General features: G+C 49.4%; 1 protein-coding gene across 1 annotated transcript; it reads right to left on the bottom strand.

Moving 5' to 3' along the window:
• Positions 1-2,358: 2,358 nt before the first annotated feature.
• Positions 2,359-8,729, bottom strand: RNASEL (ribonuclease L). The gene is made up of 6 exons (XM_050901287.1): positions 6,952-8,729; positions 6,486-6,574; positions 5,875-6,065; positions 5,653-5,770; positions 4,761-4,876; positions 2,359-3,684 (listed from the first exon to the last, which is right to left on the bottom strand). Exons 1-6 carry the CDS (start codon positions 8,399-8,401, stop codon positions 3,549-3,551), a joined length of 2,100 nt encoding a protein of 699 aa, XP_050757244.1. The 5' UTR covers positions 8,402-8,729; the 3' UTR covers positions 2,359-3,548.
• Between the last annotated feature and the right edge of the window lie 5,801 nt (positions 8,730-14,530).

The raw sequence follows: 14,530 nt of genomic DNA on the forward strand, positions 1-14,530 counted from the left end.
CCTCGCAAGCACTCAGCTTTGTCATTTTGAGCTATTTTTAGCTACTATTTAATCCTCAGATCCTAGAAGCCTGCATCCTGGGAATAACACAGGTGCATTTAAGGCAGATGACGACATGTTTCGTATTTGTCAGTTACGATTATCGACATTTTGCTTCTGGAGGATCAAAAAACCAAATAAATCCAAAGTCCAAGAACATTCTATAAATGAAGGACTGAGGAAGCTGATGCCACTCCTACAACCTGAACTGTGACCAGTTCCTCAAAATCGCCCTTGTGCTGTAACTTGATTTTGCCCCAAAATCTTTCAGCCCCAAAAGCTAGCTGCATTTTTGTGTGCTGTGCACTAACACTTCAGGCTCTGCAGCCTGAGCCCAGCTGAGCCCGGTCCCTAGAAGGCTTCATGGCCTGAAGCTCAACACAGCAAAACCACAGCTAACCACTCCACTGCTTCTGTGGACTTTTTTTTTTTTTTCTCCCCCAGTGCAGCAGATGAGACACATTGACCTGGGGCCCTCCCTGTGCACCCAAGCATATCCTCAGCATGCAAGTGACAGGATGGGGAGCATCTGATCCCATCACATTGGGTTGAGCCAGCTGCCCCTGGGGTCACCCCAGCAGGAGCAGAGCAAAAAGGCAGAGGCACAGCGGATACACAACGTACAGGCATGACAGCAGGGGAATGAAGCGTGTAGGGCCAAATCAGCATGCATGGTCTGCAAGCCTGCCTGTACGAGGCAAAGGCAGGCAGCACCTCCCAGATGGGCACTGATGCTAGGAGCCATCAGCACATCAAGCAGCACTAACTCTGGCAGCTGGCTCTGCCCCTGGCTCCCCAGGACACCTTTATCCCCAGGCTGCGACATCAGGCACTGCCATACCACCCAGTTGCAATACTGTCCAGCTGTCCTTGCCACTGGTTTTCCATCCTGCCTGGCCTCTTGCTGAGTGCTCGCCCCTCCTCCCCGACCCTGCGAGGGGGAGAGGCGGGCTGATGTTTTCCCCAGCGTTGATCCCAGTCCTGTATCCCCCCCTCTTCCTGTGGCCTGACGCTCCGTGAGCGATAGGCTTTGCAGATGCCATGCATGGATCAAGTTTCTCCTCTGACACCAGCCTGCCGGCACCTCTGGCTTCTCGGAAAGCAGGACACAGCACTGCAGACCACACGAGCCTTCCCTGGAAATTCTTCCCAGCAGCCTGATTTCCCCAGAGAGACAAGTCACAGCCCCCACAGGTTTAACCATTGCTCTGGTTTGGATGTCCTTGAGTGCTCTCTGCTTTCAGGAATGCCTTTCCACAGCCTTTTAAGGCTGCTAAGTCACAGCCCTTTAGCAAAACAGCACAGCGATGCAAAAAGATGCAAAGGTCAAAGGAAGCCAGAAATGTGGCCTTTTACAAGAGGCTGAAGGAGCCCAGCCCATGGCCTCACCTCTTCTTGTGCAAGAGCAGAAACGTGCTGCTGCGGCATGGAGCCACCATGCTCCCCATAGCACCCCTGCTCCCCACGCTGCTGAGACCTGGACATGCATCTCTGGGTGTCCTCCTGCTTTCTGGGCACGAGAAAGACACAATAAGCAAGAAAAAACAAGCAGGGAGGAAAGGAAGAAATAAAAAGATTGACACAGGAGCAGTCGACATTCTCCTGGTTGCATTTGCTCTAATGGCACTTCATCAACTGTTGCATAGTCAAGCTTTCTTGTTGTTACATTTATATATTTTAAAAGGTGCCCAAGACCGTCAAAAGGGCCTTTGCTCTGAGCCAGGACCACTGACGCAGGCTGGCACATGGACCTCACGAGCCATGAGCACATGCATGGCAGCCTGCAACCCAACTCATGCACAGCAATGCCTGTTGGTTTGCAGGTACATATATCTATAAGCACACACAGCTAAATAGATGTGCGGGGCTCGATGCATTCTGGCAGCCACCCATTTGTAGAGGAGATGGGTCAAACACACCCACTCCCAGACTTTTACATGTACACAAACATGCGCGTGCAAGCATTGATGCTCATCTTCATACCTCAACTCGTTCACAAAATCCTCACCCTGACCCCGCAAAAACAATGCAAAACCCCCACCATTCAGCCCATAATTTCACAAGAGACAGCTTGCTTCTGAGGACAGGAAGCCTTCAGTACTTCCCAATGTCTTTTCCCATCAGATACTCATATGGGCCAGAAGCAATTCATCTGAGCAGGGACAAAACCATCCATCACCTTACCTAAACAACCAAGAGGCACCTCCACAGGGAGGCCAAAAATCCCAGCCTTTTGGGTATTTTATAGTGCTGCAGACTGTCTCTTTCTGTGCAGAGGGGATGGGGGAAACTCATTCATAAATGAGTGTAGAGTCAGTTTTCCAGGCAACTTTATTCCAAGTTTGATTCTCTGTAGGCTAATTGAATGAATAACAATCTCAGTTTGAAAAAAATTAAAAATCTTTTCAACAGCTGAAAAATATTTCCATAAGCAACATATAATCATTGTGCAAATCAGAGCGTTAGCTGAGAAACAAGCAAGCCCTTGGACAATCAGACACACGTTGCATGCCATAGGATTTCAGAAATGGGTTTGTGCCACCCAGCCTCCAATATCAAAGCTCTGAGCTGGCTGCATGCTACGGCTGTATGGGCACCAGCTCTGTGCAAGGGAGCAGAGTCTGGCAGGAGAACAGCGATACACCAACAGCGGCACTGTTTTGGAGACAAGGAGTGCTTGTGCGTAGCCCTGCCTTGCGGACACAGCCTGCCATGGCAGAGCTTCTCCTTTCCAGAAGGAACCCGTCCCTGCAGTCCCCTTGACGTCAGTGACCTTTTCCAGGTGAGTCAGGACTACTCACAGTAGCAGAGTTTTGTGGGATCGTGCTCTTTACGTCCGTTCCTTGTGGAAACATCTCCTGTGTCCCCCAAAAGAAGTCTTTCGGGTCCCAGCAGGCTGGCCTGAGTGTGCCTCTACCAGATCAGAGGGATAATGGGCCAAGGGCAGCTCTGCAGCCAGACCATTGCCTAGGCATCTCATTTTCTGCCTGCTGTGTTTCAAAAAGACTGAAAAGAGAGAATCCATGTCTTTCTAGGGGTAGATGAGCAGCTCATCAGTGTAAGCTGTAGGGAATATTGGCCCTAGCAAGGAGCTCAAGCTCCTTTTTCTTTATCAGACAGTCCCATGTTGTCTGGCAATGCCTGAGCTCTTCTCCTGCCTCCCACATGCATTGGGTACATGGGGACTGTCCCACATCTCCCTGCTCTCCATAAGGATCAGGGCCTTGATCTCCACCTCACAGAGGCAGATAAGCCTAGAGGGGCAGAGGTAGTCAAGGGGGACCTGGGCTGGCACTCAACTTGGTTCCTCTCCAAAGCCTGTGGTTGTTACACCAAACACTTCTGAAGTATCTTTCATTTCTTAGACTAAGTCCTCCATGCTCTGTCCCTGCATGTGCTCTCTCCCATCTTGTTACCCTCTTTCTTCAACTCTTTTGCAGATGAAGAAACAGGGAATAAAAGGAGGCAGTGATGGTGGGATCAGACATGGGACAGGAGGCAATGACATCCTACAGAGAAGGGTCCTGAATGTCTGCGAAGTGACTGTATTTGGGATTCTGGCGTAAACTGTTGTAGACATAAATGGTTAGTGCTGGAAAAAGCTTCAAGAAATATTCAGCATAGTCTCCTATTCTGTTGCTGATCCTGAAAGAGAACAAAAACAAAATGGATTTTTAAACCTTGCCCAAGGAGTCAAGTGTCCAGGATGCCCTGGTTCCTCCCTTACAGAGAAAAAGCCATTCCAGAGGCTTTCTGATAACACGGGAAGGCTTCCTAGAAATCCTTGAGCTGCAACTTTTCTATACCTTCCCTAAGCTCCTCAATCCATTTTTTCGCTATTCCTCCAGCACCTCCATCTGCCTAATCCCGCCTGCATCTTCACCGAAGAGCAGTGCTGGCCACCAGCATCGGTGAAACCATCACTAGGAGCTACTGCCACCTCTAACCTCACATGTAAGCGCCCATGACTGTAGAGGGTTGGAGACTCTGGCAGCTCTTTAGGAGTCAAGACCTCCTAACAGGATCTTCTAACGGGATCGGTGCTTCCTGATGCATATCTCAAAGCACTTCAGCACAGTAAACATCAGCACTTTGGAAATACTAGCAAGGTAGTTAAGGAGGCTTTTCAAAGGTATAAAGGATGATACAAATATTTAAGAGTGATCTAAAAACCTTCCTGGAGTTATGGCAAGAAACACCAGCCTGCAGCAAAAATAACAGCCCAGAAGGACACGTTCACGGCGTCCTCTGCTGTAGAGCCATGACCTGCCTTAGCTGTCGCAGACACCTCTCCACAGGCAAGGGTGCAGAGGGAGCTGCCACCAATTCTCTGAAGCTGCCGCTATCCCTCTGGAGCAGAAGGCTCTGGTTGAGGATGTTCATCTGTGGGAGACGATCTGGGAGTCAGATTTGCTTCAAAATCTGAGGCCTAATCCTGTGAGCTAACTTCCTTTTCTTACCCTCAGGAAGGTGATTTTGAGGGCTGACTTCAGACTGCTTGCTGCCGTGACACACAATGTTTCACACACTACTGCGCTGCCAGAGGAGATAGCCCCTCTAACGAGATGAGCTTTAATGGACTTTATCCCACGTCCCGGTTGTGTTCACCCTTCTGGAAAACCATCTGAAGAAGATTTTGCTCTCAAACTCACTGATGCTTGCAGATACCCAGATGCTCCCTGCAATGCATCTGTGGCAGGGGCACAGCTGTGAACGTGTACCTGGTATTTGGGTGTTCATCCAGGTTTCTGATGAGCCTCAGTAGGTCGGTGACGTTGTTCGTATATGGTTTTGTTTTCTGAGGTTTTTCCATGATATCCAGAACAATTCTGTCAATCTGAAAAAAAGCATGCAGATTATTCTCTGCCTTTCACACACTCTGAAAGCAGCACGTCTACCTCCACTCACCACAGCCGCTGCCTTTCTGCAGGGACATCATCTTGCATGGATAAATCTTGCGACCCTTAAAAGCGTATTTCCCAACATAAGCAGAAGAATTCACTCTGCAGGGCATGCACCATACAGACCCCCTGATTCTGCTGTTTCCTCTCCTGCCTTGCCAAGGCATGGCATTCATATTAGGACTGTCAACGTGGCACAGGAGATTTTCACGCGTGCCTGGAGGGCAGGAGGGACTCGGGAATCTTGATCCAACTGCGCCACTGTTGAGAGGACCACATGGGCTGCCGTACTGAACCGAGAGTGTCAGATCTCAAACAACGCAGCACATCTTTCCAGGGTGCTATCTGCAAAAGCAGGCCTGGTCTCACTGCTTTTGAGCCAATCTAACAAAACACTTTTGCCAGAAATTTGCTGGCAACAAGGGCCAGAGGTTCTTGTCTTAAGGGGTCACCAACAAACACCCTTGAAGGTTTGCCAGCTAATCCCCTACTACCATCCCAGTCAACAGAGCTCCCTTTAGCATCAATGTCTTTAGTCTGGTGTATTTCGACTACGTGGCTTAGATGTAATTGTTTCCCCCAGTTATCCGTATTTGCGTGGGGCTACTCTTTCCAGTTATGGTTTTAAACAGGGCCTGTGAAACACTCAGGAAAAGCTTCTGCCTAAATGTCTAGCTCAAAACTCATATCAATCCAAAGAGAAGAGGATTACCTCCTTGGTCCAGTGTGGATAAGGAAAACTTCTAGTAGCATTAGAAGCTTGAAAGACAGCTTTTTCATTACGGAGAGTTTTGATTTTATTCCATATACCCTTCAGGAAGTTGAACCTGCTGTGGAACGAGGAGCTTCGTTAGCTGCAACAGGACATCACTGTTCCCACCACTACAGGCAAATCCCGTACTGAAAGTTTTTCCTTTGTACTCCCAGGACTTACGTCTGTTTGCTCCAGAAATAGGGATGTCTGCTCAAACCTTCCAAGCCTCGTTCATCATGAGAGACCAGGCTACTTACAAGGTCCAGAGCCTCCTTGTAATCTGGGGAATCAGCAGCCAAATCCTTGGTACTGACTTGCTGAAGGGGTTTCCTACCCCCTGCTAAAACATACAGCACGAGCCTGCTGAGGGCCTGCAAAGAAACACATCACTGCTCACGTGCCAGATGTGTGAAACTTTACCCCAATTGGAAGAGGACTAGTATTCCTAAATGAGCAGACTGCGTATCTGGACACATACATGCAGCTGTAGGTGTGCAGAAGTATACAAATACACACAAACACAAACTTTGAAGCTGTGTGCACAAAGACAGAGGAGACAGGCACCATAATCATGCTCACAGGGTATCTGTGGATATCCCAGCACCAGCCACAGCCTTGCATCCTAATCACTATCATTCTTATGCAGTGTCTGTTGTTATATGGGCTTTCCCAAAAATCAAGGTGTTTTCTAGTTGAGGATGCAGAAGGTCTTCCCCTAGGATTCACAGCAACAGAAAATATCAGAGCGCGCCTGAAATTTTAAACCATACGTTGATTCGCAGGGAAGTTACCTCTAAATCTGAGTTTACAAGTTCTTTTTTGCCTTCAATCAACTTTCTTTTATTATCAAAGTCCGCCAAGTAAATTTTGCCACCTAAATCTGAGGAAATAAGAGAAATTGTTAACAAATAATGGTGGAAAAACTTGATACAGTCTGTCGCTGACTTCTGGATGGCCCCTTCTTTAGAAAACAAATCTCTGAAGAGATCTGCTGTGGATTGATCTGTCTGCTAAGCCCTGGAAGGGAGGGCAGATCTAATGAGACATGTAAAGTTGTTCTATTCACTCCTCTGTGGCTGTCTGTGAATGTATCTATACTTATTCAGATATCTATATCTATACTGTATATACTATACAAATATCTATGCTCATTCTGCATAAAGACATCTGTTTTTTTACAGACAGCTGTGAAGCATCTTCTCTAAACTACAGGCAACAGGAAAGCAAAATGAAAACACTGAGAAAGCAAAAGATAACCTATGAAAAAGTTGCTGGGATGCAGATCCTGGTGAGCAAATCCGAGGGAGTGCAGTTCTCTCACTGCCTGGAAGATCATCCTCAGAGCACCTTTGTAATCCATTTGGTCTTCTGGTTCCTGCAGATGTTCTTCAAGGTTTTTCTCCCAGAGGGGGAAGCACAAGTACATGTAGCCTCTTGCCTTCTCGAACTGGAAGAGCTTCAGTAGACGTTCACAGTTACCGCATTGTTCGAAGAACCTTTTCTCTTTCTCACCCTCTGTACTGCGGCTTATTCTTACTGCTACCTCCGTCCCACCATGGAGCCCCAGGTAGATGCCACCCTGGGAAGTGTTCTGAATTCTCTGCTGGATGTATTGAAATGTCTTCAGTTTGCCAATCATAGGGCGGTATATTTTATAAAGTTGTTTCAGCTGGTCCCTCCAGCGTTTGCTGTTTGGCTCCCAGTCTTTGAGGGTTTCTGGAATAAACTTGGCATTATACTGGCGAAGAAGACTTGCCATGTTATGAGCACGGTTCCTGTTCGCAACAGCAATGAGGTTCCCAACATCAGTGCTTGCTCCTTTTTCACACAACAACTTTGCTATATTGTAGTCATTTTTCTCTACAGCCACCATCAGTGCTGTGTTGCCCTGCTCATCTGCATCATCAATATCTATTGCACCCTTCTCCAATAAAGCTTTCACCAACTCTGGACTCCGCATTTCAACAGCTAGGATGAGGGCAGTTTTCCCACATTCATCTTTGCTGTTCACATCAACACCGCAGTCCAGCAGGAAACGGCCTATGGAGACTGCTGACTCATATCTTTCCTTGGCACAACCCTCCTTGAGGGCATGGATCAAGGCGTTCCTATCTTTGTTGTCACAAATGTTCACGTCAGCCCCCATCTCTTGGACAAGAGTTTTTACAACCGAGAAGTGGCCCTCCCTACAAGCATCCATCAGCGCTGTCACACCTCCTTTATGCAGTTTCACTTTCTCCTCACTAACTGCCCTCCTCAAATTCACATCTGCTCCCTTGCTATACAGGAATTTCAAGGCTTCCTCCTTCCCATACCATGCAGCCTCCATGAAAGCTGTGAAGCCGTTGTCATCATGGTCATTAATATTTAACCCACGATCAAGGAGGAGCTCCAGTATATTCACGTTTCCTGCTATCGCTGCCTCAGTAAATGCAGTGCCACCATTGTCCTTCCTGGCATGTGGACAAGCACCCTTGTCCAGCAGAAGCCGGACCAGGTCCTCATCATTAGCTTGCACGGCGCTCTGCAGTGGTGTCCAGCCACATTCTGCTTTGGAGTTCACATCTGCCCCTTTCTCCAGCAGCTCCAGCACATCATCTTTATTCCCGTACCTCAGAGCAATATTTAACTTGAAGGCAAGGTCTTCTGCTGTCTCCATGCTGGAAGCGGTAGATGCCTCCTGCTGGCTGTGAGCTGTGGGCTCCATGATGGTCAGGGGGAGGGCTCCGTACCTCTGGGGTTCCTCACCGGAGCCCAGGGATCCCACCCAAGGATGGGAGAGGTGCAATGCTCAGTGCCTTCATTGTGGGGGATGCTCTGGGTTTGGCTGACGAAACACGCTAGGTAGGATAGGCTGCTATTTTAAGGGCTTCATGGTCTTCTCCTAATTAATAAACAGAAAATCTTGGTTTATTAGACTGTGAAACCTTGCCATTTACATTTGATGTCCTGCAGATCTGTGTGAGGGGCAAGTAAGGACAGCAATGCCAGTGCCAGCCGAGAGTTAAGGCTGGCGAGAAGCACAGCTTTAGCCAGCCATACATACGTACCCATCATGTTCACTTGCCTGGTCTCAGCACTAATTGCAGCCCAGGCAGGCGTCCCCTGGGGCGTCTGGGTGAGGGGACGGGTGAGAACCCAGGGTGTTCTTGCTATAAATGTTATCTCAGTCTTATTACAGGTTAGCTAATAAGCTGGTCCGCAGCGATGTTTTCAGGTGGAGAACGCAGCAGGTGGGCAGAGATGGGCATTCCCCTTCAGTTTTGGATGGCAGCCGCATACACAGTCCTGGAAAGTCCCTGATCCGATACCTGGAATGAGACAGAAAGCCAACCTTAATCCCTCCTGCTTCCATAGGCAATTAGGAGACCCTACCTGACCAGAAGGCTTTCCTAAGCTTTTCACAACATTAAGAGGTTAATCAGGTAGGACCTGATCTATCTATATCTAACCAGTATCTAGAAAAGCTGGAACTCCAATACCCATTTTCCTGACTGCAAAGGCTGGTTCAAGTGACCAGCGCTTTCAGGAGTCACTGTCTGACAGGCTGAACTGGAAATAAATTATCTAAGCAAATCAGAAAAGGGACAGAAAAGTCTTAAGGTATAAAGCCAAAGTATAAATTCACATGAATTTACCCTCAGGAAAGCCAAGGACCGTTTTATGGATGGTTTCTCTCCCTGCCCAGCAGGAAATGAATACCTTATTTCTTTGATTTAGATGCATTTCATTTCCTTGTAGTAACTTCTATGCCTTTTGCCACATATTAAACAAACAAACAAAAAAATGTTACTTTCCTGGCTGGAAAAGCAGCACAGCATCCCCTGGACACGGTGGGGCTCAAATTCCTTGCCCCTGTCGGGAAGGCAGAAGCCCAGGGAAGGGGAAGGCAGGGGCTGCGCACCTTCCTCCTCCTCCGCCGAGCAGCAGAGCCACAAGCGCGTGACCCTAGGAAGTGTTTAAACGTTTCTATCCCATCCCACTGACTTTCGGGCAGGAGCCGCTTTGCGTCTGCGCATCACGGGCGTCAGCTGACGTGCAACGTCACGCAACCCTGCCCGGCGTCACCCGCCACCACCCACCACGGTGTCCTGGTTTCAGCTGGAATAAAGTTAATTTTCTTCTTAGTAGCTGGTACAGTGCTGTGTTTTGGATTTAGGGTGAGAATGATGTTGATAACACACTGATGTTTTAGTTGTTGCTGAGCAGCGTTTATACTAAGACAAAGACTTTTCAGCTTTTCATACTGCCCTGCCAGCGGAGGCTGGGGGTGCACAAGAAGCTGGGAGGGGACACAGCCAGGACAGCTGACCCCAACTGACCAAAGGGATATTCCATACCATATGACGTCATGCCCAGTATATAAACTGGGGGGAGTTGGCCGGGGGGCACCGCAGCTCAGGGCATTAGTCAGCAGGTGGTGAGCAATTGTATTGTGCATCACTTGTTTTGTATATTCTGTTATTATTATTTTCCCTTCCTTTTCTGTCCTATTAAACTGTCTTTATCTCAACCCATGAGTTTTACTTTTTTTTTCCCCCCCCTGGTTCTCTCCCCCATCCCACTGGGGCCTGGGGGGGGAAGCGAGCGGCTGCGTGGTGCTTAATTGCCGGCTGGGGTTAAGCCACCACACACAGGAAGGTGAGGAAGGGGTCCCTCTGCCTGGCCAGAAACCCAGCCACTGCTTAAAATGCCTTCAAAGCCAGGGAGCAGTTTTTCTCAGCAGCTGCTCTTCACTGCTGCTTCCCAGCAAGTATTGTCAGGTGGTATTTGCTTCCCAGCAAAGTCTGCAAGTATGTGCTGTCCCCTCCCCAGGAAGGAGCAGCCCTGGGAGCATTTTATCTACTTGAGGGGGGATGCTGGGGTTTTGGGGGGGTGTTTGGTGACTTTTTTTTCAGCACACAGCAGAGAGGTCATGAGCAAAGTGCTGTCCCCATACAGTCCCACACACATAGACCCTGTGTACAAACACATGCTCTGCAGTGGCTCAGGAGCTGAAGGCATAGCAACATTAAATGCACCAGTGCCAGGGTTTTTTGGGGGGGGCAGGGGTTTGGGGCTTTTTGGGGGGGTGGGAGTTTGGGTTGGTTTTTTTTTTTTATTTTAAGCTTTCCCTCACCTTTTGATAAATCCATCCACGTAAGGAAACTAGCCACGCTGCTGAACTTCACCCAGGGAACCGCTGAGCTCCAGGTCCGTTTATGCCACAGCCAGCGTGTTCCTAACTGCACCCACGCTGGCAAGCAGGCAGCTGCCTGCTGCCCTGGGCACCAGCCTCCTCGTAGGCAGCTCTATGTAAACACAGTGCCGCCTGAGGGAGCCCAGTCCTCCAGCCCTTCCCGTCTGCCTGCAAAGCGTGTGCAGGAAATAACATGCAGGAGCCCAGGTTGCGACATGCAGGAGCCCAGGCTGTGACGTGCCACCCAGTTTCCTCCGCTGCCCTGTAATGTAAGATGAGCTCACCAGCGTGCAGAGCCCACGCAACCTCCCCAGCCACCTCCACCGAACCGTGCGCCGGCTGCAAGATTCAGCTTGAAACGGGGCTGAAATCGCATCAGTGAATTCATGCCTGGCTTTCCACGGTGTGTTGGTACACGCGCAAACTGGGCATCCACATATGTACACGGAGACACGGCTGGACACAAACCCAAGGGCGTGAATGCAGAAAAGCGCACCCTAAAGGGGTGCATGGATGCAGTCTTGCACATTTTACGTGCATATCTAAATCTTTATGTATGCCTGCATTGCTTGCTCATATCTGCATGCCAACTGTCACAAAAGCTCTGCCTATGCAGGAGCCACATCTTTGTACCTAACGGTCACATTGAGCATCCTGCTTTCCACAGCATGCAGCGCATCTGCAAGGTCTGGGAACATCCCGCGGTCTCTGGATGCAGTTTCATAGAGTTTGTGTTGCCACAGGAGACCTTGACACAGCCCCGCAGGGACAAAGACCGTGGAAACTCAGGGAACAATCTCAAATCGCTGTCAAGATCCCATTTTGATTCACAGAAATCTGCTGAACTCGACAGCATCTCTCACAGTTCAACCAGAGCTGAGGCTCTAGCTGCCAATGTTTAACTACCCATTTGCATGCTGGAAAAGAGACAAACAAACAGAGCAGGGGCACATCACAGGCTCAGAGCCAACAATAAAGATGTCCAGAACAAAGTCAATGTTACAATACATAACAATACCACGTCATCCAGCCACCCAAGTACAAAAGCCTTCTTCAGCTTGCTGATTTAATTAAAGTAGTTCATTATCTTATTGTGGGAAGATGAAAAACCCTAGGGTGGTAGGAACCCAAACCCTAGGATGGTAGGAACAAGGTGTTTGCAACCAGCAGGGCTGTGGCAGAAGTATCCTGTGCCTGTACCCCAGCAAAGAAGGATTTGCTGGTAATACTTTCCCTATCTCTCATCCCTGATCCAAATTGCTTTCTGTAGAGTCATAAGTTTAAATTCTTAGTCCCTGTGACAGGCAGTTTGTGGGGAATAGAAGGGCCTCAAAGGTTTTCTAAAGCATGGGAGTCACAGAGCTCCTCTCCACAACCATTCCTGTAGCCTCTGGGCTATGTAGTGCCTGCGGTACTTGCAATTCTGCAGAGTCATTATTTGCCCCCATGCACACAGGGACTCAGGAGATGAGCTGCTGAGACACAGTCAGCAGGGAAATCAAGGGCACAATTAAGCAAATCTTCCTTTTCCTCCATCCTGATGGACCTACACGCGTTTTGCAACCCTTCCCCTGAGATAACATCTCCAAGCATCCATGCCCCGGCCACCAGCCACAAATAAACACGAGCTAAAACGCGGCAACAAAAGCTGCCTGCCAAAGTCAAAATAATTTTTAAAGTACCTATGAATAGTAGGATGGCTTTTTTCTTCATGTTCCCTGCACTTGCTTCCTTATTATATTTCCAAAGGGGAATGTTCCAGGGTTTATATGCTTGGCCACGCCGATGCGACTTTCGGTGCTGGAACACAGCCCTGGAAAATAGTCCACAGAAGGACACGATTTAGACACTGACAGGTGATGCTATCCACGCATCGACCACATTTCACTTTGCTGTGAAGTATTTTTACATTTTTCATCTGCATTTGCTAGCCTTTAAGGCTGCTGCTCAATCCTCATCACTACAAAAAAAAGACCAGCACATCTGCCAGCAGGAGTGGGCTGGGAAGAAGAGGTGAGGGCAACAGCAAGGCAGGCAGGGATTTCACCAAGCAGGGCCCCATGTCCCAGTTCCTGGGCAAGGAGAGCAGAGCAGGTCCATCAAAAGCATCCCAGATAAGCCAAAACAGGTCAAACAAGGAGCCAGGCTGAGGACCTGAGCTTAAATGCATTTCCCGAGCAGCGGGGACGGTTCCCCAGCAGCATTGCTCCCAGCTGCTTCTCATCCCCTGCTTCTCCCCGCAAGCTGAGCCCACGTTGCAGCTGCACTGGGTCAGAGCTGCCCTCCAGCACAGGCAGCCCAACCCCGGGGAGGCAGGAGGGCTGCAGAGCCCAGTGCTGCCCTCAGTGCCCCAGCAGTATCAGAAAGCGTGAATATTATCATTAATTTTTGCTCAGATCCTGAGGTGCCCTGGGGGTAAGAATCCCTGCCTGCAGCTGGACTAGGTTGGCAACCTTGGCATTTAGCTGCACGCGTAGCGAGAGGGACGTGAGCCGTATGGAAACACGTCGCACGTGATTTCTGGCGCTTTATTCGAGCCAAGGCCGTGAAGGCGAAAGCCGCAGAGTGGGAAGCAGTGCGATACGGCTGCTCCCTCCCTGTCAGCTGGCACAGGGGCTGGCAGAGCGCTGCAAAACACTGGGTAAGGTGTTTGTGGTATTTGAAATGGCTCAGTGCGTCCCCTTTGCTGGTGAGCTTCCTTCAAAAACATATTTAAACGACATTTTACAGCATTTATTTCTGACTGTCTTTAAAAAAAAAAATCATGGATGTACACACATGCACATGCAAACGCATATGAAGTTGCCTGCATATGTGTTATTATGCATGTGTATCCATTGCGGTGCATGCACACAGAAAGCTCAGCATCCATACACCTATACATGCACATCCACCTGTCCAAATACATGTCTTCGTGGGGCCACTCGTGCACGTATGTAGGGGCCCTAAGGCCACCCCAAAGGCTGCTTGGTCCTGCCGGAGCGGGGACCCCGGCCACAGGAGGAGACGGGGCGGCTGAGCGACGATGCCACCCCACTGAGCCACTGCTGGGAACACGCCGGGTCCCAGGGCAGAGGGAAACGGGTGGTTTTTTCCACCAAATAAATCCACCCCCCATCCCGGCTCATGGAAACCTGGCCCTGGAGCAAGTATGTGTCAGGCCCAGGGGGGGCCAGCGCCAGCCCCCACGTTTGCTCCCCAGAGCTCAAATCTTCTCTGCTGCTTCCAAATTCGCAGCCTCCACCCTGGGAAACTTCGGTCATGGTTTATTGGAAGCAACCGCAGCCGGCCGTGCCCAAAGGCAGTCACGGGAAGCTTCGGCTTCTCTTTCTCAATGCGGTTTTGTGGGTAGGGTTTTTTTATCCCCCCAAGGCTTTAAAGGTTTTGTTATATTATCACTGGGTTTTGCCAGCAATCGCGGAGGACATGCTGGATGCAAGCATGGTTTTATTGACCAGGTTTTCTCTTTGGGAAGCATCTCAGACTTGTAGAGATGAAACTACGCTGCAAATGGGATACTCTGGTATCAGCTGTGAAGTCTGAGCGCTACCGCCGAGGCTGAGACTCAGCCTGGGCCATCCATTTCCATGCACGGTCCATCAAGAATGGACGCAGCCCCACATTTCCTTCTAAAGAAAGCTCAAAAATATTTTCATT

Source organism: Gymnogyps californianus, chromosome 8, assembly GCF_018139145.2.
Source record: "Gymnogyps californianus isolate 813 chromosome 8, ASM1813914v2, whole genome shotgun sequence".
Classification (NCBI taxonomy): domain Eukaryota; kingdom Metazoa; phylum Chordata; class Aves; order Accipitriformes; family Cathartidae; genus Gymnogyps; species Gymnogyps californianus.

Excerpts from the sequence above, each read along its gene's own strand:
- RNASEL (XM_050901287.1), bottom strand. The coding sequence starts at position 8,401 with ATGGAGCCCACAGCTCACAGCCAGCAGGAGGCATCTACCGCTTCCAGC. Across the intron at positions 4,877-5,652 it reads ATCCACACTGGACCAAGGAG|ATTGACAGAATTGTTCTGGA; the intron begins GTAATCCTCTTC and ends GCTTTTTTTCAG. Across the intron at positions 3,685-4,760 it reads GATGAACACCCAAATACCAG|GATCAGCAACAGAATAGGAG; the intron begins GTACACGTTCAC and ends GTTCTCTTTCAG.